Raw genomic sequence first — 24,501 nt, 5'->3', positions numbered from 1 at the left:
TTCTCCCCCACCCTTGAGCAAGAACGTATCTTTGGTAACAAAAAATGTGTCGCCATCTCCTATCTTCACCAGAACCTCTTGGTCTTTGCTCAAGGGCAAAGGAGCTGAGTGGTCTGCCACATAGCAAAACATTTCTAAGGAATTTAAGAACAACAAGATAGACAGTCTTGAATCAATTTTTACAGAGATTAGCGTGAAGAAACCCACGTCATGAAAATTTCCACCACAGTAACCATTAATATTAACTTCTAGACTGTTGTGTGTGATGGTTGGTCAAAGACGAGCAGCTCTGCATTTTACCCAAAGTTGAAAAGTTAAAACAAATTTAAGGACAGGGACAAAGAACAGGTGAAATATTCTTATGATACATAGTGCATTAAAATCTGTTTGTCTAAAAGAATATAGAACGTTACGTTCGGTTCTACGAACTATTTACACGTGGTATGGAGCATTTGTACATTTCTTTCGTACCGACTAACATAAAAAAATACGAACATTTGCAGGAATACAAAAATGTACGTCATAACGACATTAGGAATGATTTTGTGAAACGAACATTTTCGATTGTCAACCAATAAACAGGAAGTTTGAATTCATTGTTTAGGTTAGCAATTATTGAAGATAAATTCCTCAGCTCTGTGCTATTAATCGGATTCATTTTATCAACTGACAAACAAAATAAGGCACTCTCATCTGCCTTTTGCATTCAAAATGTAAAATACATTTCCATGGTAACCAATATTTCTATGTCCTGATTTCCCAAAGCATGTGCATGAGTGTGTGGGTGGGGGAGCACAGGGGCAGAGAGAGAGAGAGAGAGAGAAATGGGGGCGGATAAGTGCGAGAGACGAGCCAATATGTGATGCTAAAGGACCACATTCACCGTTATACATCAGAGTAACAGAGTAACAGGTATTACAATCTGGACTGCAATATATTGTTCATCTGAGCAGTGACCATTTGACTGGCATTCACAGAAATGGACTGGATGTTGCCTGAATTCTCTGTTTTATAGCTTGAGGGAAATTGGTAAGGATTTCAAATTTATTTCATTGTTGGACAATCGAAAGAGGATTTCATAATCTTTGCAAAGACAGAAAAATGCCCCAAAATGGATAAAATGTTTTGAAAAAGCAGTTCTCTGTTTATCAGGACTTCTTATCATTTGATTTAGTCACAAAAAAAGTTTTCTTTTGCGGAGTGTAACAGGCAGACCTTTTTCCAAGGTGATTTTCTATAAGAAGAATGGAATAGGCTGGGACTCTTCTCTTATGAAAGCTGGAGTTGTTTCTTCCAGAGACATGGCTCAATCTGAAGACATGCCTAAAGAGTTGGATGCTGAGGGTAAGGGAGAGAGCCAGTCTGTAGGGGATCTGAAACGGGCTCGGACAATGGCTCTGTACAACCCTGTCCCGGCCAAGCACAACTGCCTCACCGTTAACAGGTCTCTCTTTATCTTTGCTGAGAATAACATCATAAGAAAATATGCAAAGAAGATCATTGAATGGCCATATCCTTTCTTAAGCTTTTAAGTATTTAATGAAATATACAGTTGCAAAGGGGCATTGTTGTAAATATTTGTTGGTTTGGTGGTTATTTTCAGACTATGACTCGTTTGTGATTTTGAACACAAAGTGTTGTATTTATACAGTCATTTAAAACAATAATTAACTGTTGGTAAGGAATCCATTATCAAGTTTGTGGAACTTGGCATAATATGTTAATATGATAATAGCTGTTATTTTTTTCTACAGAATGATTATCTATCAATTATGAAAGCTACTCTATCACCAATGTGTGATCATTTGTATACTGTTAACATTTACAAGACTGTTATTCATGATTTTTCACATTCTAAGGCACAACAGTGTAGTACTGCCTGTAGTCTGTCCAAGAACTTGTGTTTGTGAGAGTTCTAATTAAATACTTTTAGCATTTACATTTTGGAAGGGTTTTACACTGAACATTTGTTGCTGCTTTGGTTTGATCTTAATTCTGTCAAACAATGGTGTTTCTGTAATGGGATCCAAACGCACACAGACAACAAGAAAATATTTAATATTTAATCAAATTCACTTGTGTCTGTGCGTCCCATTGCATGATAATTCATCAGCTGTCCAAAAGCCAAATCATCGATTTGTGATTTTAGTTTACAGTGCATGCTCGCTCACCCGAGGTTGTGTGCAAGGTGAAGTCATCGCCACTGTCATTCCCCTTTCAAACCTTTAGTATAAACATGTAACGTAGGGGGAAAGTCATGCGGAGACTACTTTAAGTCCTGAGGATGTGTGGGTCCATTTCATTCACTCACAAATATATATATACGTATATACGAGGTATTTTGAGAAAAATAAACACAATTTGGGTAAAGTAGCTAAAACAAGACGATGAATTTAAACTAATTCTAATGACATTGTTCAACATTTGTGGGTCACTCTTAAAAAAAGTAATTCTATGATGCAAAACATTTTACTATCGTGCTGGAATAATGACATAATTTAGGTTTGTTTGTGCAAAGCTTCAGTGATTGCTGTGATCAAGGAAAAACAAGAGACATACTACAGTAAATACAAATGTGTGTATTCTGTTATATAAATAATATAAAAACATGATATTATATTATATAATGTACATTAGAAATTACCAAAAATTTACTTTTTGACACAACTGTACAAATTCCTCTCTGTAATGCATGTATCAGGCATGTAAATCAAGTTAGTATAAATCCTGATCCTGGAGATTGACTGTCTGGCAGAGTTTACTGTCCGGCAGAGTTTAGCTCTATCCCTAATGAAATAAACCTGCCTGTCATTTTTCAAGTGACACAATTGCCGTTTCTAAACCGGAAAGGCTGCATTCTCCAGAACGTCGCATTTATATTAATTATATTAACCATTATAAATTGGAAACTGTTGTAATATGCTTATGACTTGCACATGTAATGCTCAGTTGATTGAAATAAACCAGGCTTGATGAAGTGTGCAGCCTGCAAATGCGACCTTCACAGGATTCAGCCTTCCATTTGAGAAACGGCCAATGTACATAGCAGGCGTGGCACGATGTTCCAACACATTTAAAAAGGTTTTTTAGAGTTGTTTGTCCACACCTGCAGTGACAGTGATACGCAATGAGCTACTGTAGATTTAATATTTGTATGGGTTGCTTTGGGTATGTGTTGTGTGTCATGTCTGATGTGGAGAGCTCAATTAGCTGGTTCAGTTATATTTAATTAGGTTTTGATCTGAACTTCGCAGGACTTTCGATCTCCATTAGCAGGGTTGGGCAACGCCTGGTTTAAATGGATATAAACGAATGCATAGAATGGAAATCTAAGGTGAACTGAACATTTCATTGAGCAGTCTTTGGGTAATAAACCGGTTTGACTTATCATTTTGACTTTCCAAGAAATTGACCTGTAAATAAATATATCACGCAACTGAAATACAAATTAGTGTGCAAATTAATTTGATCCATCTTTGTAAATTGTATCACACATGATAAACTGCATGTTTCCTCCCTTAGGTTAGCAAAACTCGCAGTCAACCTTCTCTGAAGGAGGTTAAGTGTAGAATATGAGTTGCCATGGTAATCCATGCTGCTATGAGAAATGCAAAAATAAGAAAGCTGAACATTCTAGGTTTGTGCATCAGTTCATTTGAACATAGCTGCTTTTTTGTATTATCCAAACAAAATATTTCTGTGACTATATACACATTTTACATCAGAATGTTCAGAAAACAATCTTTTCTCTTTAAGTAAAAGTTTTTAAAATAATACAATACTGTCTTGAATATCCTAATAGCATTTATGATTAATTTTATTCGGCTGTCAGCTTTGTTAAAGAGTCATTTTATAAAAGTTCCTCAAGTTTCTCAAGAAGAACTAGTTCGCTGTAATAAAAGCAAAATCTGTACTATTCCAGTCAATTCTTTCAATAAAGTATACTAAATGAATATGCAGTACTGACAACTTAGTTTGAAAAAAATAACTGTAAATTATATAAGACTGGGTAATGCATACTTAAAGAAAACCATATTTCTTGAAAATATCTTAAAGTATGCCTTGGTTTTCTACTGCATTCGTAAGAAGAATCTAACCCTGAATGAACTGTTGTATGCAAAGAGCACTGTTCCTGCCATTCCTGTCTGGAGGTCACAAATACACCAAATTTGGCTGGCCCCAAAGCTGATGATATATTGAAAATCTGAACCCAATAGACCTGGCCTAATTACATAAAAATAATGTCTAAAAAAACTTGATTTACATTGGCACATACAGCATAACTTTTACTCAGGGTAAAATGCTACCAACTTTGTATTTCTCTACATACCATGAAATCATCTTGACTGTCAATATCTCTGTTCTCAGTAATTAATCATACAGGTCATTCCACTAACATTACTCATACACTAATAAGTAAACTAGCATGAAAATGCATTTCAGAGACCCTCCGCTAGTCCTGAGTTAACTGTGCAAATGGTAGTATTGCATTTTACACAGATCAGGCATAACAGTATGATCACTAACAGGTGAAGTGAACAACACTGTTTATCTCCTCATCACACCACCTGTTGGTGGGTGGGATATTTTAGGCAGCAAGAGAACATTTTGTCCTGAAAGTTGAAGTGTTATAAGCATGGAAGATAGTAAAGCATAAGGATTAGAGCAAGTTTGAAAAGGGTGACTGGGTCAGAGCATCTCCAAAACTGCAACTCTTGTGGGGTGTTCGTCAGTGTCTATCAAAAGTGGTCCGAGGAAGGAACAGTGTTAAACCGGCGACAGGATCATGGGCGGCCAAGGCTCATTGATACACATGTTCACTCGTTCTCAGCGGTTGCAGCAGCTTCAGATCACCAGTACATTGTAAAATTGTAAAAAGCTGACTTGACTTGACTAATAGTGCATCACAGTAATCTAGTCTTGATGTCATGAATGCATGAATTCTGCATCTGGTAGTGACAGCATATGACGTAGTTTCAATATATTTTTAAGATGGAAGAACACAATTTTACAGGTTTTGGCTACAGAGTACTATCGAACAAAACACCAAGATTCTTTGCTGAAGATGAGGGTTTTATGGAACATACGCCAATAGTTAAGCGGTATTCTTGGTTGTTACATATGGCAGTTTTCGGTCCAATAAGTAACATTTCTGTTTTGTTCCGAGTTCAGTAAAAATTTTTTTTTACTTTTACTGTTTTTCATATCGAATATGCATTCCATTATTCGACGGAACTGCTGTGTTTCATGAGGCTTCGAGGAAATATAAGGTTGCGTATCATCACCATAACAGTGAAAGCTAACGTATTATATCTCCTAGAGGTAGCATGTATAACGTGAAGAGCATAGGCCCTAAGACTGAGCCCTGTGGTACACAGTAATCGATTTACGTGAACCTCATTGTTTATTTCTACATATTGAAAATGGTTAGATAAATAAGATTTAAACCATTTCAAAGCTATTCCCGTAGTGCCGATGTAATTTTCGAGTCTATGTAGGAGCGTGCTGTGGTCAATGATGTCAAATGCAGCACTAAGATCTAGCAGCACCAATAAGGAGATACAACCTTGGTCAGACGCCAAAAGCAGATAATTAGTAACTCTGATCAAAACAGTCTCTGTACTGTGATGTTTCCTTTAAATCCAGATTGGAAATCTTCATTGATGTTATTCTTTGAGGACGGATCATAATTGAGTTGAAACTACTTTTTCCAGAATTTTAGAGATGAAAGGTAGATTCGATATAGGTCTTTAGTTAACTAGTTCTCTAGGGTCTAGTTTTTTTTTGTTACTTGTCTGGTATTGTTTACATGTTATGGATGTTTCTTGTGATCTGTCCATGTTTCACTATTCTTTTATTATTGCTTGTTGGAAGTGTTCAACACTGCATTTGGATCCAGCTTTCTTCATCATTCAATCATCATAAAATCCGTAATTCTGTCATCCTTAGCTAGCGATCTAGGTGTTCTATTTGATAGTAATCTGTTGTTTGAAAGCCACGTCTCCAACATTTGAAAAAAGTATCAAAAAATCGTACATGCTGTCAATGGCAGATGCAGATAAGTAAATGTTTTGCCCTCATGACATCAATACTGGATTAAACTGCTGGCTTGACACAACAACATAATTTGGTCCAAAATAAAGCATGAAAGCAATTTGTGCAACAAAAGGGCACCAGTGCACGAGTGCTATACAACAGTACAAAAAAACTATAGAAACACATACACATTTTTTATTTTAGTATCGAAAAAGTGAAATAGAAATAGGTGTCTGTAATTATTGGCTGGTATTAGGTGGTGATGAAAGAGATGTGTCTAAAGATGGCTAAAAATAAAAAATAAACATTTACTATAAGCAAAACATATAAGGTTATGCAAGTCACACAGTAATTTTTTTTTTTGTAAAGTATGTTTTTTAAAAATGACTTAAACTACGATATTTAGTTAAGGCCTCGTTCTTAAAAAAATCCTTGTTCAGGAAAACCACCCCTAAGAGTTTTAGCAATGTATTGGAGAATAAATGCTGGCCAGTAGTTTTCTAAAAGTACAGGATTAAGTGTAGGTTTCTTGAGTGCAAGTGTGTACAGGCTGTCTTGAAAGCTGTGGGAAACATACCAGCATAGGCAGCGTAGAGAACAATTTTTATTCACAAAAAGACAAGGCTAAATCATCAGCTGTTAAAGCTGACTAAGGTGGGGGCCAGGCGGACAAAGAGTGAAGAAGTTTTTAAAAAGTAGTGTGTTATGCCTAAAGGTGACCCGTGGGGAAACGTGTGTTGTGTCTGGGGAAGTCAGGTTGAGGTCAAATAAGTAGTCCAGTTCCTCCACCACTTCCTGGTGTGAGAGGGACGTGAGGGAAAATTGTATTAATGGAGAGGGTAGCCGATGTGGCACTGTCATCTGCTTTCAGTAAGGGCTGGAAGATTAAGACCAGAATGATTAGCAATAGCTAATGAAATCTGCGGGTTTACAACAGATTGGCAATTCCATAGGTACATTTATATTTACTTATTTGGCAGTTACCTACGACAAGAGACATGTGATTAATGAGTTGTATTGATGGATTAGATTTGCAGACACATAGTCAATACTGAAGAATAGGAAAGTTAAAAGGAAAAATTTAAAAGTTTAATAAGTCAAGTGCACTACTCAAGTGCATTGTTGGTGACCTTGCTCGGTGGAGTCACACAGGTAGAGTCCCTGGTCTTTACACTCTTCATACTCTGAGGCTTCATGCAAGGCTATATGGTTTCTCTAACTATATACAGTACCTGCCTGATTCAGGTAATTGTATTCAGCAGGACACGCCAAACAATATTAAAGAACCTAGTGTTAAAGAGTTAAACTAGCGAAAGACTGAATGAGAATAAACGCGACTTCAACATGTGACACAACAATCAAAGAAACTTGCATGCTTCTGCAGACTTCTGCTGTTATACTGCTTTTCCTTTTGACTGGACTGAGTGCACTTTTTAATTACTTTAGCTGGCTTTCGACATGCCTTACAATATAACACGGCAAACGAGTGCACTAGCATAACACTGAACGAGAACAAACTGAGCACCTATCACATTACCGATTCTCTGCAGTCTCATGCTGTGTTCACACCAGATGGGAATGAAGTTTTAAGTGCGAGTGATTTACATGTTAAGTCAATACAAAGACGCGATAGACATAAGACGAGCGTTCGGGTGTTTGAGAAGCGTAACGTGTGATTCATGCAAGGACAAAATCATCAACGCTGTATGTTGAAACCCGGAGCTGTACGCTACATATTCTTACTTTTATCAAAACAGGAATAAAAAGGACCTTTTTTATTAAAAAGTGAGTGAGGAGGGTAGACAATATAAGTCTCAACCAAAACCATGTCAGCCATTTCGCAACGAGACTGGAGCCACCTGTCAGAGGGCCCTCCCATGACACGAATTCACGTGCGAATGAAGCGGATTTCACGCACGAATGAAGCGAGTAAACTCAAAATGTTCAAAGTTCCAACAATTTACTGCGCTTGGTGTGAACACCCAGTCAGAATTCTGCTCGGTTCATTTTGAAATTCAAGGTATAATGAACTGTGTAAGGTTGATTCTTACTTAATTCTTATTTGGTGTTTTGGAGTCACGGCTGCTGAGGGAGGTTGAAATAACTGTTCTCATATCTAGTCTCAAATCATAGAGCGAGCCATGTTACTTATACTTAAAGGAACCAGAAATCCACATTTAAATATATGTAGCAATATCAGTAAGAACATTTTGGAAAGTATAAGTAGGCCATAAGCAGGTGTGTAAGACATGAAGAGCATACTGAAGGACTGACATCCAAAGAAATGAGCAAAAATGTTAATAAGCACTTGAGCATTATTATGGTATTTGTCTAATTATCTTTTGTCCTCATTTGCCCAGCTAAAATAATATTTACCTTGACCGTTCTGCCATTACTCCATTTGAGTATATGATCTTGGCCACCATTATAGCCAACTGCATTGTTTTAGCCCTGGAACAGCATCTTCCCGGTGAGGACAAGACACCAATGTCAAAACGGCTGGTAAGCAAAAGGCTTAATCATTATACATAACAGACATTTTTAACATAATTATATGTATAATGTATGAGGAAGAATGCTATATATAACTTTATTTAATATAACAATGGAAATGTGTGTGTGTGTGTATGTGTATGTGTGTGTTTGCTAAGTGGAATTATTTTATTTTTTCGAGTCTGTCTTGTTTACAGACATGTTGAAACAGCCAATGCAGCTATACAAATTCTAATTGATTGATTGATTAAAGAGAATTGAATACAACATTTAGCCCTTTGCAGCTGCATATGATTTGAAAATCATTCATTTTTAAATGTGCTAATTATTTATTTATCATTGGCTCCATTAGGAGAAGACAGAGCCTTATTTCATTGGAATCTTCTGTTTTGAGGCTGGTATCAAGCTGGTGGCACTTGGTTTTGTTTTCCATAAGGGCTCCTATCTCAGAAATGGCTGGAATGTAATGGACTTCATTGTTGTGTTAAGTGGGTAAGTGATTGTGAATGCTTTCCTTGATTTAAATCATTTATTACGGTGGCTGCTAGGTGTCCCAGCACTGCAACGGAAGAAAATACATGCATATAGAAAAAACACCAGCAAATTCAGAAAGCATCTTCATTAGTTTGGGGAAACACTTTATTATTATTATTATTATTATTATTATTACGGTGATGCACGGTGTTGCCAGCTCCCAAACTGGTCAGGCGGATCTTCAGACTTGGCCTCCGGGGCAATGGTAAGTTCCGTCGGTCTTGTCTGCAATGGCTCAAATGGCTTATATTACCCACAACTCACCACGAGAAGGCAGAGTTTAGTGACGCTACACTGCATTTATAAAACTAAATAAGAGATACTTCACTAAATTAATCAGTATGCTGTAAACATTACAGAAAAAATAAAATAAATAAATCGACAGAAAGATTTTATTTTGATGATCATGACTGTTAAAGGGATAGTTCATTCAAAAAATGAAAATCTTGTAATTTACTCCCCCCAGGTTTTTTCAAACCTGTATACATTTCATTAGTTCTGTCCAACACAAAGAAAGATATTTCTAAGAATGTTAGCAATTTTCAGTTATGTGACATGATCCACTACCATAGTAGGAAAAAAATATTGTAAATATTTGTTGTATTGTTGAATATAAAGTGAGTTCCCCTTCAGTCGGTCTCTCGACGTTGTGAGAGACTTGACTGGGGGTTTGATCTTGAATGGCACGCGCACGCCAGTCTCCGCCCCGTACATACGGGTATAAAGGAAGATGGCGGCGGTCATTCACTCATCCTTTGTTCTTCGGAACCTGTGTGTTTGCTGATGCTACACGCGATACTCGACTTCGAGAAAACTTTTAACCTGCTGGATTTATGACGCGGAGCAGCGGACTTCCCCTTTCGGTGGACTTCCCCTGGGCGTTTCGGCAGAAGGCTACAGACCTTAAGAGGTAAGTCCCTCCGGCTACGAGCATGTCTCGTAGCTGTATCCTTGGGTGCGACAGACTCATCCTCGGAACGCTCGCGGCTAGATGCGCGGTTTCAGGGGCGTGGTCAAAAGCCACGCCTCGCTCCGTTACCATTCTTCCCGGAGGTGCATGACGAGCTCGCCAAGTCCTGGAATGCGCCCCTTTTGGCGTGTTTCAGGCCGGAGGGCTCTGTGGCTGTGACTTCCCTGGTTTGTGGGGCCACTTGTGCCCGCAGACAGCTGCCACTTGGGGGGCTCGACCTAGACTCCCGTCCAGGGCATGTAAGCTCTCTTCGACACTCGTCGAAGGCTTGCAGTGCTGCTGGACGTACCGCCTCCGCTCTCCACGCCATGGCGGTCCTCCGGGTTTTTCAGGCGAAAGTCCTGAAGGATTTGGACGGCGGGAAGTCCGACCCAACTCGTATGAGTGAGCTGCGTACTGCCACAGACCTCGCGCTACGAGCGACAAAGGCTACGGCACTTGCCCTGGGTCGGTCGATGTCCACAATGGTGGTCCAAGAGAGGCATCTGTGGCTTAGTCTTGCGCGGGTGAGCGGCGCCCAGAATGCCCGTTCTGGATGCGCCCATCTCGCAAGCAGGGCTGCTTGGTGATACCGTGGAGGACGGCAGTTCCCCGCGGTCTGGAAGCAGACTGAGGCGATCGAACAGATCCTGCCACGCCGCGACGTGCCCGCCAACAGGTCGGCATGGTCTCGGGCACAGCCTGGTTCCCAGCAGCCCTGCCCTCCCGCGGCGGCCCTTCTGTTGAAGAACCTCCCAGAGGACGACCCACCAGAGACGTAGACCCCCGCGGAAGAGGGTATCTGTTCCCCGTCAGCAGCCCGCCAAGAGGTCCTTTAAGCGGCCCTGACGGGACGAACCAGGGGGAGATTTTACTGGGCCCGAATCCCGGCCTTTCCAACGCCGGATCGGAGAAGGACGCTGCCTGCCGCGTTCCATCGAGTCTGGGCCCTTTTCAGGGTCCGGCGCTCACATACTCACAAAGAGACAAATCTCCCCTGGGTTTTCCTCCACAACACTCTCGTCCAGACGGTATTGGATGGACTGGGCCGCCGACCGCAATCTCCCCCGGACATTGCGTCAGGCCGCCTGAAGCAGGTAAACATACAGAACCGTCAACCTCCCGGTGGGTCCCCCCTGGGCGAGGTGACCGTACTGTCAGCCACCGAACCAGCCTTCCCCGACACGGTTAAGCAGATTGTCCCTCTGGTCCCGTTGTCGCGGTTCTTGGGCGCTTGGTAGCGCACCAGCCCGTCACACTGGATAGAGAGGACAGTCCGTCTCGGTTACTCGATCCAATTCGCCAGGCGCCCCCCCAAGTTTCGGGGCATTCTGTACACCTGGGCTGCGGCCCATTTTGGATCTGCGGCGCCTGAACAAGCACCTGCACAAGCTGCCGTTCAGAATGCTGACGCAGAGGCGCATCCTGAGCTCGGTACGTCACCAGGATTGGTTCGTGCCGATCGACCTGAAGGACGCGTACTTTCACGTCTCTATTCTCCCCCGACACTGGCTGTTCCTACGGTTCGCGTTCGAGGGAAGGGCGTATCAGTACAGGGTCCTGCCATTCGGTCTGGCCCTGTCTCCACGTGTATTTTCCAAACTAGTGGAGGCTCCCTTAGCTCCTGTCAGGGAGCAAGGCATGCGAGTGCTAAACTATCTCGACGACTGGCTTATCTTGGCACACTCGCGAGATGTGCTGTGCACGCACAGGGACCTTGTGCTTCGGCACCTAGACCGTCTAGGCATCCGGGTCAACCAGGAGAAGAGCAAGCTCTCCCCCGCGCAGACCACCTCCTCCTTTGGAGTCAGCAGGTGAAATCCCTGCGGGCCACGTTTCTTCCGGGCAACCTGAACCAGACAGCCGATGCGCTCTCTCGACAGTGTACTCCCCGCGGAGAGTGGCGACTCCATCCCAGTGCAGCCTGGCTCATGTGGGAAGCGGTTCGGCAGGTACAGATGGACCTGTTGCCTCCCCGGACTCCACCCATTACCCGCTATGGTATTCCCAGACCGAGGGTCCCCTCGGCACGGATGCCTTAGCACACAGCTGCCCGCGGGACAAGCGGAAGTACGCCTTCCCCCCAGTGAGCCTCCTTGCACAGGTCCTGTGCAAGGTCAGGGAAAAGGGGCATCAGGTTCTGGTGAGTGGTGCCATACTGGCCCAACCAGACCTGGCTCTCGGATCTGGTAGATCTGCCGGCCCCCCTGGCCCATTCCCCTGACGAAGGACCTTCCGTTGCAGGGGAAGGGCACGTTGTGGCACCCCAACGCAGGCCTCTGGAACCTCCATGCCTGGCCCCTGGACGGGACGAGGGCTTGCCCGTTAGCGGTCCGGGAGACTGTCTTACAGGCTAGAGCCCCGCCTCTAGGCAATTATATGCTTATAAGTGGCGCCAATTTGTCCTGGTGTTCTCCCCGGGAGGAGAACCCGCAGAGTTGCCTGATCGGATCAGTGCTGACCCGCAGGTAAGTATCCCCGTCAGCACAACCTGGTCACCAGGTTCCTCAGGAGCGCGAGAAGGGTGTGTCCACCTTGGCCGCGCTCCGTACCCTCTTGGTACCCTAATGTGGTCCTACAGGGCCCTGGTACGGCCCTGGTGAGCCCCTAAGAATTGCCAATCTTCCTCAGTTGGATGAAAGATGCACTCTGTGTGGCGCTCACCTCCATCAAGAGGGTGGGGGACCTACAGGCATTCTCTGTGTCCCAAAGGTGCCTGGAACTCGGGATCGGTAATTCTCTCATGGTCCTGAGATCCTGTCCCGACGACGTGCCCAAGCTTCCCACTACTCCCTTCCGGGACCAGGTGGTGAACCTGCAGGCGCTCCCCTCCGGAGAGGAAGACCCAACCTTTTTATGTGTTGTGTCCAGAAAGCGCGCTGCGCCTCGGTCTGGACCGCACACAGAGCCTCAGAAGCTCTGAGCAGCTCTTTGTCTGTTCTGGAAGACGGCACCCGGGGGGGGCTGTCTCCAAACAGAGGTGGCGCACTGGGTACCAATCCCAGGATCGCCGTGCCCGCTGGCAGTGAGAGCCCACTCCACTCGTGGGCACTGGCAGGGCGCCTCTCTGGCAGACATTTGTAGAACTGCGGGTTGGGCTACGCCCAGTACCTTCACGAGATTTTACAATCTCCACGTTGAACCAGTTGCAGCACATGCCCTTAAACGCCGCCAACGTTAGGGTGGGCTCCTGGTTTGGGCGTACGCCTGCGAAAGCGCCTTCTCCCCTCACCAGGTGAGACTAGTGCGCTATTGTAGCCTCCATACTTTCCCCTCTCGGGTGAAGTACAGGCATTCCATCCATCACTAAGCATTGCACTTGGTAACAGACTGAGCGGAGCCGTCTGTTAGAACCAGGTCCGTTATAGGTAGAGTCATCCCTGCTCAGGCAGACCCCTGTATTAGGACTAGTGCCCCATACGTAGTGACTCCCCTCTGGCTCGTCCCGTGTGTTGAATTCCTCACTCAGGATTTCCCGATTGGTGAATCTGTGACCTCCCCGCCGGTGGTAATCCCACCTGGATTGTCCCCCTATTCGGGCTAACACCTTTCCGCATGTTGTTCTCCCCGCCGGGGAGACCATGTTATGTCTCCACATGTAACCTCCCCTCCGGGTAGGATGTGGCCTCCGTAACACACTCTTCTAAGAGGAGAGCAGTGTTTCCCCAGTGTTCGGCTCCGGACAGCTCCTCGCTACTAGAGGCGTACACCACTGTCCGTGAGGCCGTCAGTAGAGGCTTCTTAGTATGATCAATACTATATGACTGGAAGTTTACGTCTCGCGGTAGCACTCTTGTGACTCGCTAGCCCAGTCAGGGACGCTCCGCTAGAGGTTGTGATATCGGTGCAAGCGCTCTGGCGTTTAAGATTGATCCCCAGTCAGTCTCTCACAACGTGACTTCATGCCACAACGCTGCACCGAATCACTGCAGTGAACGGGAGTGCCCTGTCAGGTTCCTCAGTACAAAGGGTGAGTGAATGACCGTCCGCCATCTTCCTTTATACCCGTATGTAATGGGCGGAGACTAGCGTACGCGTGCCATTCGCCAAGCCCATTGCCGTTTTATAATTAATTATCTCGGAGAAGGTTGGTTCTCAAGATTAAACCCCCAGTCAGTCTCTCACAACGTCTCGTTCCCTCCATCAGGGAACGGAGGTTACAGACGTAACCGAGACGATATTTTGAAGAATTTTGGAACACAAACAGTTCTGAGGCACCTTTGACTACCATTTAATTTTCCTGCCATGGCAGTCAAGGATGTCACAGAATTGAAAATTCTTCCAAATATTTTCTCTGTGTTCATCAGAACAAAGTCATTTATACAGGTGAGACAATTATGACAGAACGTCCATTTTTGTGTGAACTATCACTTTAACAATCACAGTGTCATCTAGGCCAGTGGTTGCCAAACCTGTTCCTGGGGACCCACTGCTCAGCACATTTTGTATGTCTGCCTTAACTGGAATGCTTCTTGAGTTCATGGATCTCTCCCTTAATGGACTGATAATTTGAGTCAGGTATTGGATAATGGATACATGTTAAGGCTGCACCAAAAGCTATAAAATGTTGCCTTCGGAGGCAGTATTTTACGCCTGGAAGGCATCAAGGCATGTCCGAATACCATGTTTGCTGAATCCGTTTCTCAGAGCTGCCTTCATGTGCAAACGCTGCGTCCTAAGTCATTGCCTGATTGGGCAATGAGGCAACAAGTCAGCTGCCTAAGCTTATGGACGTAGCCTTAATGTTCAGAGCAGTGGTCCCCAGGAACAGGTAAGGGAACCACTGGCATAGGCGTGTTACAATATCCAAGTACATTTGTGCTTTGCACAAAAATAATACTTTTCCATATGAAAAACAGTACATATATTAAGTGCATAGTATAAGTAGGCAAATTAGGACCCAGCATAGGTCTCTCACTACCATGCATATAGTTGTAGGGCTCTTTATCTTATGAAATTGAAAACAGTAGAATGCACTTATGAGATCTTTATTGTGTTTTTGTGGTGCTCTATAACAAATTTTCAATCTTATTTATATGATTTTTGTCACATCCATAACGGTTAGTTATTTTACATTTAACGCATTATTTTTATTCTTCACCGCTGTCACTCTTTTCACAAAATGATCAGATTTTTTTCAGTTTCTATAAAGTCCCTCCTTCCACTTCACTCTGATTGGTGAAGCTGACCAAATCAGATGTGAATTTTCACCCCTTGCCATGTCCAGGATTTTATAAATTGTGTGGCAAATGGGGACATGAGGGGTAGCAATTCCGAAACATATAAATCTTAATTTTGCAGTTGCATTGTCAGAATTAGGAATATTATGGAGTTTTGTTAAGATAAATTTCTGATCAGGAAAAATGGGTCAAATAATTTACCTTTTGCCTGTTTTGCCTAAATTTAAAATGCAGATGGTTTTGATGATGATGGCGATTTTAAAGCTCCCGTTTTCCCTGTTTTTGAGGCTTTGATTATGTTTTTTGGGTGTTTAACAATGGACTTTCATGTTTGTAATAAAAAAAAACGCTTTACATTTCACATATTTCAAGTCTATTGTTCATCGCTCTCCCTCTTCTAACAAAACAACTGGATTTCTTGCGGTCTATATAAAGTCCCTCCTTCCGAAACGATCTGATTGGTAAAGCTGACCAGGTCTGTAGTGATTGGTTTTTATCAGTTAAAAAACACACAGATCGATTAAAAAGTGTAACAGAGGTCTGCTAGTGCATGTGCAAACGTCAATCTTTGTTAGAAATCGCAAAAAAATTCTTACCATGGCGAGGGAAATGGCACCGAACTGAATGCCGTCAGACCAGTTATATTAATTAACACTAATAACAGAAGCGTTAGTTTTGCATTTTAATTTTGGATAATAAAACAAGCAGATTGACCAGGAGACATGTGAAAGCAAGACTTCAGAGGACGTTTCAGATAAGTGTTTTAGAGCAGGGGCGTAGCCAGAACTTTTTAGTGGTGACCAGGTAAGACCCAGTGATTTTATTAGGGTGATCAAAAAATCCTTACACACAGAAATTCTTTAACTTCTACTGTAATTTACACCAATTCTTCAATACACATAGTTAAACATAGATTTTGGTTGCAACATCGGATGGCGACTTTCTAACATCAAGTGCTGAGGACTACCTGCAGCTCACGGCTAAAGCCGCTTGAGCACTGCACTGCCTTCCCCGCAGCCCAAGGCTGGACTCTTGGTACCTGAATACGGAACACGGGGAACCGCGTCCTGCTCTTGTGCCAAGTTCCTGGGAGAGCTTGAGGAGCGCGGCAACCTGGAGCGTCCCCTTTGGGATGTTCACGGTAGACGAGCTTGGTTGCCCTGACTTCCATCGACTCTAGAGCAGCAAAGGGCTATGTCGGTACCCCAGGTGGATCGTGCTGTCACAGTGCACTTGTACCCACAGACGGCCGCCACTGGGGGAGACCGACAAAGGCTCCTTTTCGATGCTTGCAAACTCTCGTCATCGCTGATGCCGGGGCTTGCACTGTGGCGGATCCAGCTGTTTCCCTTCACGCCATGGCCATCCTGCCACCTTGCTAAGGCTTTGAAGTAGTTACTTGGGGTAACCACGACCCAGTGGTCAGGAAAAATTATGCCTTCCCCCCCAGTGAGCCTCCCGCACAGGTACTGAAAGGGTAGAGGAGCATTGATCTCTGCTAGTTGCGCCCTAGGGGCCCTACCAGAATCGTTTCTCGGAAGTGAGCACTTCTGATCACTACTCCCCTCTAGCCGATTCCCCCTGACAAAGTCGTTCTCGGGGAAAGGGCACAACCTGGCACCTGTGACCAGACCTCTGGAACCTTCACGTCTGGCCCCTGGATGGAACAAGGAGACCCTGAGTGACCTGTATCCCGCAGTTGTGAGCACGGTCGCTTCAATTAAGTACCTGGTCTCGCTCCACGTAGCGATCCCACTGATGGAGCAACTTCCAGGCCTCAATCAAAATCTGCTGACGATCATCCATCCCCGGAAAGTCCTTTCGCTTCCAAAAGGGCAAAATCTCAGAGACAACCGTATCTGCTAACTGCAGTTGACAAAAATCAGCCCCCAAATAACTAGGCAAGATAGTAATTGCCGATTGTCGTACCTCAACCACCCGCTCAGCTTCCTGCACTTGATGTAAAACAGCCGGCACTTCAGTTCCCAGCACTAGTCCACCCAGCACTCCACTCCCCGGAGGATTCTGTCGGGAAAGGGCATCAGCGTTCTTATTACTTTTCCCTGACCTATAACGTATCTGGAAGTTAAATGCGGACAGCTGGGCGGCCCAACACTGCTCTGTAGCTCCCAGTTTTGCGGTGGACAGGTGGCTCAGTGGATTGTTGTCCGTAAAGACCACATACTGACTGCCCAACAAGTATTCTCTAAATTTTTCAGTCATAGCCCACTTGAGCGCCAAGAACTCCAGCCTCATGGAGCTGTAGTTGGACATATTGCGCTCAGTGGGCCTAAGACAGCGACTAGCGTATGCGATTGGATGAACCTTCCCGTCCTGTTCCTGAGAGATGACAGCCCCCAAACCACCATGACTGGATAAAACATCCACCTCCAGGATAAAACTGCATACGGGAGCACAGGAGCAGTAGTGAGTTTTAACTTCAAATCCTCAAAGCTCCTCTGACATTGTTCACTCCAAGCTGTCATGTCATAAACCCTGCTCCTGTTTGCTTCCTGGGCTTGGGCTTACCACCCGAGAATTCCGCTGGCCACTTATGCAGAGGGGCTGCAATCTTAGCAAACCCCTCCACAAAGCGGCGGTAATAGCTAGCAAAGCCAAGGAAGGAAAGCAACTCCGTAGCATTATATGGGCGCCCCCATTAAGCCACAGCCTGGGTTAAACTAGGATCTGTGGACACACCTTCTGAGAAAATTACATGGCTCAAGTACCTCACCTCTGATCGAAAGAAACACACACTTCTCCAACTTAGCCTTAAGGCCCTCTCGCTTTAGTCGTCGCAAAAAAACTTCTAGCCATTCCAAGTGCTGCTCAACAGAGGAAGAAAATACAATAATATCATCCAAATACAAAAGTAATGAATGACACTGCGGATCACCAAAAAAGCGCTCCATGAGTCGCTGAAACGTACTGGGGCATTGCAGAGCACAAATGGCATTCTATTCCATTCAAATAAACCAAATGGGGGGCAAAAGGCAGTCGTATGCTTATCCCGATCAGTGACGGGCACCTGGTTGTACCCGCTGGTTAAATCCAAAGTGGAGAACTCTTAGAATTCAGGTGTCGGTAGTCTACACACATGCGTATACTGCAATATTTCTTCTTGACGAGCACAAGTGGCAAAGCATATGGGCTACAGCTTTCTCAGATCACTTGAGTCTTTAACAGCTGGTTAATGTACCCTAACTGCTTCATAATCGGATGATGGCATAAGCCGATATCTCTGCCAAGTGGGGGCATCGTCAAGAAGGGGAATGTTATGAGAGATCAAATCTGTACACCCCACATCTCCCTCAAAAGTGGAAAACACAGACTGATATTTACAGAGAAGGGCCTTAACCTCCCTCTGTTCTCCAGCCAGAAATTGAGATAGATCTACTGCATCCTGCTGTCCCTGCCCAGTCGAAACAGCTGTTTGAGAAGAGACTGAACAAACAGCTCCTGGCTTGAGCTCCGAAACTCCAGGGGGCAAACTTACAACAGACACATTGTTTAACGAACCTATTACCCAAACGAGGGAACAATAAAGCATCGGTAGTTCCTACATTCACAATAGGGACATACATGGTACCCTTGACTACTCGAACTAGAGAGGGAGAAATTAAAAGCCCAACCGGAAGGCCTAACTCTAGGGCCACTTGTCTCATTGTGTGGCATTGCAGTGCGGCTAATATAATTGTCCAAGCATTGCAACGCTGCCATCAGGTCAGTATTCAACCCTCTTTAGCATAGGTAGGGTGAAGGTACGAGGTCCTCGAACAGATCGGATTCCAGGTGGCACGATTAAATTCGTAGAGGCCACTTGTCTCATTGTGTGGCATTGCACTCTAGAGTGCAATGCCACACAATGAGACAAGTGGCCATCCTGAAGACATGTCACGTGTAATGTAGCCAAATGTAATGCAGTCGGGAACATAGCGCTGTCACGGTGAAGGAATTTTCCTTTTGGTGATTTTAGTTTTTTATAGTTCAGTAGCGCGCTTTGCTATGTTGTTACTGCATTCCTTCTATATTTAGTGACAAATAGGGTTATTATATAGCATACATTGCTGGTTTTTAAATGATAAAGATGTAAATTTAAATAAAAATAAGTACTTTTTATTGGTAAATGCAGAACACTGAAGAATGAAAAGAACCAAAGTATCCCAACCAGTTGAAAAATATGAATAGGACTATATAAAAAAACTAATTGTTTGGTGCAAATTTACAGAACCTCAATAAAAATTATAACAGAACGATACGCAGTTTTTATTAAACATTTGTCAATAGCCTGTTTCAACTACTTTAACTGCAATAAAAAAGGCAATTATTTTGTTTTACTTGCTTTTGTTTAGAAAAAACAAGCATGCTCAGGTAGGCTCGAATCAGTCTGTTAACAAAAGAAATCGCTCTTCCACGTCGTGTACATCAAGAGACGTACTTTTAAAGATTGCTAAACGTTCAAGATTATTAAAGTGCTCTAGCATTGTAATTTTGTGTTGATCGATGAAGTCATTTAAAACTTGCTGTATTTAGAGGCGACATAGCCTATTCTCTCTCAATTTCAGTAAACATGCTCGGTACACACACAAACTCCGAATACTACAGCGGAAATTTCGGACTGCTGAGAGAATAACTGGTAGACTACGTTATCACTGCAAGAACTTTACTCTTCCAGAGTGAGCGAGTAAAAGAGCTCACAAAATCTCTCAACTGCCAAACATAGGACAAGTTTCTTTCCTCGGACCATACTCCATGAACAGTTGAACAGTTAAATGTTCTCCCCACTGTGCAATAAATATGTGCGATACGAAACTACTCACTTATACTCATATTTAATTATTATAAATATGTTACTGATTTAATATATCATATAGCTATCCCTTTCCCTTAAACATTTTTTTATAGCACCTTATAACTTGTATATATATGGCACATGCATAAAATATTGCATCAGGTGCTCTTTTGTCATAAATACGTTTTTTTCATATGTGTATTGTCTATTAAATATTTTTTTATTATTATTTTGTTACCTGTGTCTTGTCACTTTTCCACTCCAGTCCGTGCACGCTGTTATCAAGTCTTAAAAATATAATAACAGCATATATGAAACAATACGGACTATGTACATATATAAACACAAGCAATCATTACATAGTATAAAGAAGAGGCCATTATCATTTAGTATATCATACATTTTAGATCGCCAATTGTCGCCATGTTAGCTCCCTGAATCTAAGTGCAGAGCTAAAGGTGATTGGCTGAAGTTAGAACATGGCCTATTGGACAACAAAAGTGGAAGTTAACCGATTGGCTTGCGTAGATAGTGGGTCGGGGTCCACCTATTTGTGGATTGTTTGATGTTAGAAATGTTTCAAAATCCACAAATGTGTGCACTGATCCACAAATGCATGCAGCGATTCACAAATGCACAGAAAGCGATCCACAAATGTGCAGAAAGCGATCCACAAATAAATATCATTAAAACACATTTGTAAATAATTTTTATTTGCAAATCTCATTGTATTTATTTGTGAATTGCATTTATTTTTGTGGAATGTCTATAGTTACGGTTCTCTTTTGTGCATATGTGGATTTAACGTTTGTTAAACTATATTTATTTGTATTTATTTGCGATTCGTAGTTTATTTATTCAGAATAATGAAACAAATCTGACCCCATACCTGTATAAATATTCTTGATAAACTAAAGCCTAAACGCTCTAAACCTAATTCTGAACTGTGGATTAATGATGTAACTCGACCTGCTAGGCAAAAGTGTAGGAAAGCTGAGCGCCAATGGAAAAAACATAAATTGCAGGTATTTTATGATATCGTAAAGGACTGTTGGTGTAATTACCCGAGAACTGTCAAAACTGAAAAGGCTAAATACCTCTCTGATGTTATTGATAAAAATGGCCATAAACCTCATGTTCTTTTTAGAACAATTTATTTTGTTTTTCATAACCACCAATCCATAAAGCAGGAAGAATCTATTGAGGCCTGTGAAAATTCCTCCACTTTTTTGTGGAAAAGATTACCACTATTAGAGCTAGCATTTCACCTGCAGCCTTTGGGCCTTCCATTTCAATAGAGTGTGCTGCAGTCTTAAATGAGTTTGATCCCATTTCCATCCTGGCCCTTAATGATATTGTAACACACTTAATACCTTCAATTTGCCCCACTGATATCATACCACCACGTCTTTTTAAAGAGGTATGGAATACTATTGGACTAAACATTCAAGCAACTATAAATAGTAGTCTTATTTCTGGTTATTTGCCACTTTGTATTAAAGAGGCTGTGTTGCAGCCCCTTATCAAAAAACAAAATCTGGACACTACAGTTCTTTCAAATTATCGTCCAATTTCTTAACTTACTTTTATGTCAAGATTTTAGAGAAGGCAGTCCTAGTGCAGTTACAAGCCTTTTTAGATCTGCATGGTATTCTTGAGGTATTCCAGTCTGGTTTTAAAGAATTTCATAGCACAGAGACTGCACTTATAAGAGTTTTTAATGATATTTTAATTTCAACAGATTCTGGAGATTCTACAATTCTAATGCTTTTAGATCTCACAGTAGCATTTGATACGGTTGACCACAGTGTTCTTATCTCACGTCTTGAGCACAGCGTGGGGATTAAAGGCACTGCAGTAAAGTGGTTTAGATCATATTTTTCAGAGAGAGTGTTTAAAGTTGGGTATGGGGGCTCTACCTCAACCGCAGCACCAGTGACATGTGGAGTAACGCAGGGCTCCATTTTGGGACCGATTCTCTATTCCCTTTACTTGCTTCATTTAGGATCCATCTTAAAGAACCATAACATTAGTTTCCATCTGTACGCAGATGATTTTCAAATCTACCTGCCTATAAAAAAGTAAGGGTGAGGACTCGATAAATAGGCTGTTAGATTGTTTTTATGACATTAAAGCATGGATTACTTTAAACATTCTACATTTTAATGAAAGTAAAACGTCTCGGTTACGTATGTAACCTCCGTTCCCTGATGGAGGGAACGAGACGTTGTGTCGACAGAATGGGGTTTGACTTGAGAACCTACCTTCTCTGACTGACTTGAACAGGCCAATGAAAATTGGCGAATGAAATTTGCATGCCGGACTCCGCCCCCGGATATCCGGGTATAAAAGGGAGCCGGCGTGCCGCATTCATTCACCTTTTGTGCTGAGGAGCCTGAGGATCTTGCCCCGACTGCTGCAGCGGGCGGCCAGCGTTGTGGCATGAAGGACACAACGTCTCGTTCCCTCCATCAGGGAACGGAGGTTACATACGTAACCGAGACGTTCCCTTTCTGTCGGTCTCTCGACGTTGTGTCGACAGAATGGGGTTCCTCGGAAAACGCCACAGCGCTGTGCCGCGTCACAATTCCTCGCGAAGCGACGTTGACTGGCCTGGGCGTGTCAAAACGTGGGCGCTAGCATGAATTGCAACCTTCCAGTGGAAGGGAAGGGGTCCAGAGCTTACCTACAAGATGGGAGCCCCTTCCTCCGGCCGTCACGGACGGCGGCCTAGTTCTCTTAACAGCGAGAAGCCGCCCGGCACCGTAAGGGCCACTGGGAAGCGTCATTCCCCCCTGAGGGAACGCGCTACGGAGACCACTTCCTACCGCAGGGAGGAGCTTAGTGGAGATTCACACACGGTCTCACCGGATAGGGGAGAGCACGTGGGAGACATGGAGACATGAGATGGTGTCGCGAGCAGGTGAAGTACACCTGGGAGAGGTCATGGGCCATCGATTGAGAGCCATTCATGAGAAGACAACAGACGGAACCGCCCTGTGGGGGGGTTACTACGTGTGGAGCACTAGGCCTTGTTTGAGTCACTGCTAAGGCTCAAAAACAGGCCAAGGGGGGCAGGGCTGCTCCGCCGAGCCCGCCGCCGAGGAGTGCTTAGTGATGGATGGAATGCCTACTCTTCGCCCACGTGGGGGGAAGAGGGGAGGCTGGATAGCACCACGTCTCACCTGTGGAGGGGTGCTATCGCAGGCGTACGCCCACCGGCTGCCGGACTTACCTGGCGGTGTCTCGTAAGACTCTGGCAGATACCGGTTCCACGCGGAGGCTGTAGAACCTCGCGAAGGTGCTGGGCGTAGCCCAACCCGCAGCTCTACATATGTCTGCCAGAGGGGCGCCCTGCGCCAGTGCCCACGAGGAGGCCACACCCCTGGTGGAGTGTGCCCTCACTGCAAGCGGGCACGGGAGATCCTGTGATCGGTAAGCCATAGTGATGGCGTCCACGATCCAGTGCGCCAACCTCTGTTTGGAGACAGCCCTCCCCTTGTGCTGACCTCCAAAACAGACAAAGAGCTGGTCAGAGCTCCTGAAGCTCTGCGTGCGGTCCAAGTAGAGGCGCAGCGCGCGTACTGGACACAACACGGAAGGGGTTGGGTCTTCCTCCCCAGAAGGGAGCGCCTGCAGGTTCACCACCTGGTTCCGGAAGGGAGTGGTGGGAACTTTGGGCACGTAGCCAGGCCGGGGTCTCAGGATAACGTGAGATTGACCAGGCCCGAACTCTAGGCAATCCGTGGCCACGGAAAATGCTTGTAGGTCCCCTACCCTCTTGATGGAAGCGAGCGCCACTAGGAGAGCCGTCTTCATCGAGAGATGAGAAAGAGCGGCAACTCCGAGGGGCTCGAAGGGGGGCCTCTGGAGGCCCGCCAGGACCACATTGAGGTCCCAAGAGGGAACGGAGCGCGGACGGGCCGGATTCAGCCTTCTCGCGCCCCTCAGGAACCTAATGACCAGGTCGTGCTGTCCCAGAGACTTCCCACTAACTGGTTCGTGATGAGCGGCAATTGCGGCTACATACACTTTCAGCGTGGAAGGGGAGAGATTGTTCTCGAGTCTCGACTGCAGGAAGGACAGCACGCTCCCGATCGAGCATATCCGTGGGTCTTCTCCACGAGAAGAACACCAGGACGAGAAGAGGCGCCACTTAAAAGCGTATAACCGCCTCGTGGCCGGGGCCCTTGCCTGAACAATGGTCTCTACCACCGCTGGGGGTAGACCACTCAGGATCTCCTCGTCCCGTCCAGGTGCCAGACATGGAGGTTCCAGAGGTCTGGTCTCGGATGCCACAACGTGCCCTTCCCCTGAGAAAGAAGGTCCTTCGTCAGGGGAATCGGCCAGGGGGGAGTTGTCGTCAGGAGCATTAGCTCCGAGAACCAAGTCCGGTTGGGCCAGTAAGGCGCAACTAGTAGCACTTGATGCTCCTCTTCCCTGACCTTGCACAGGAGGTGTGCAATGAGGCTCACTGGGGGGAAGGCGTACTTCCGCTTGTCCCGTGGCCAGCTGTG

The 24,501-nt window shown here is 44.3% G+C and overlaps 1 protein-coding gene across 1 annotated transcript in view; it reads left to right on the top strand.

Moving 5' to 3' along the window:
- Positions 1-1,301: 1,301 nt before the first annotated feature.
- cacna1eb (calcium channel, voltage-dependent, R type, alpha 1E subunit b) overlaps positions 1,302-24,501 on the top strand; it is a gene marked incomplete at its 5' end in the record, with an annotated part of 250,899 nt that continues 227,699 nt past the window's right edge. The window contains 3 exons of the mRNA XM_079451973.1: positions 1,302-1,510; positions 8,433-8,538; positions 8,882-9,021. Coding sequence (XP_079308099.1) covers positions 1,302-1,510; positions 8,433-8,538; positions 8,882-9,021 — 455 coding nt within the window. The remainder of the gene's footprint in view (positions 1,511-8,432; positions 8,539-8,881; positions 9,022-24,501) is intronic.

This window comes from Barbatula barbatula, assembly GCF_947034865.1.
Source record: "Barbatula barbatula genome assembly, chromosome: 3".
Taxonomy (NCBI): Eukaryota; Metazoa; Chordata; class Actinopteri; order Cypriniformes; family Nemacheilidae; genus Barbatula; species Barbatula barbatula.
This window is presented reverse-complemented; position numbering and strand designations above follow the sequence as displayed.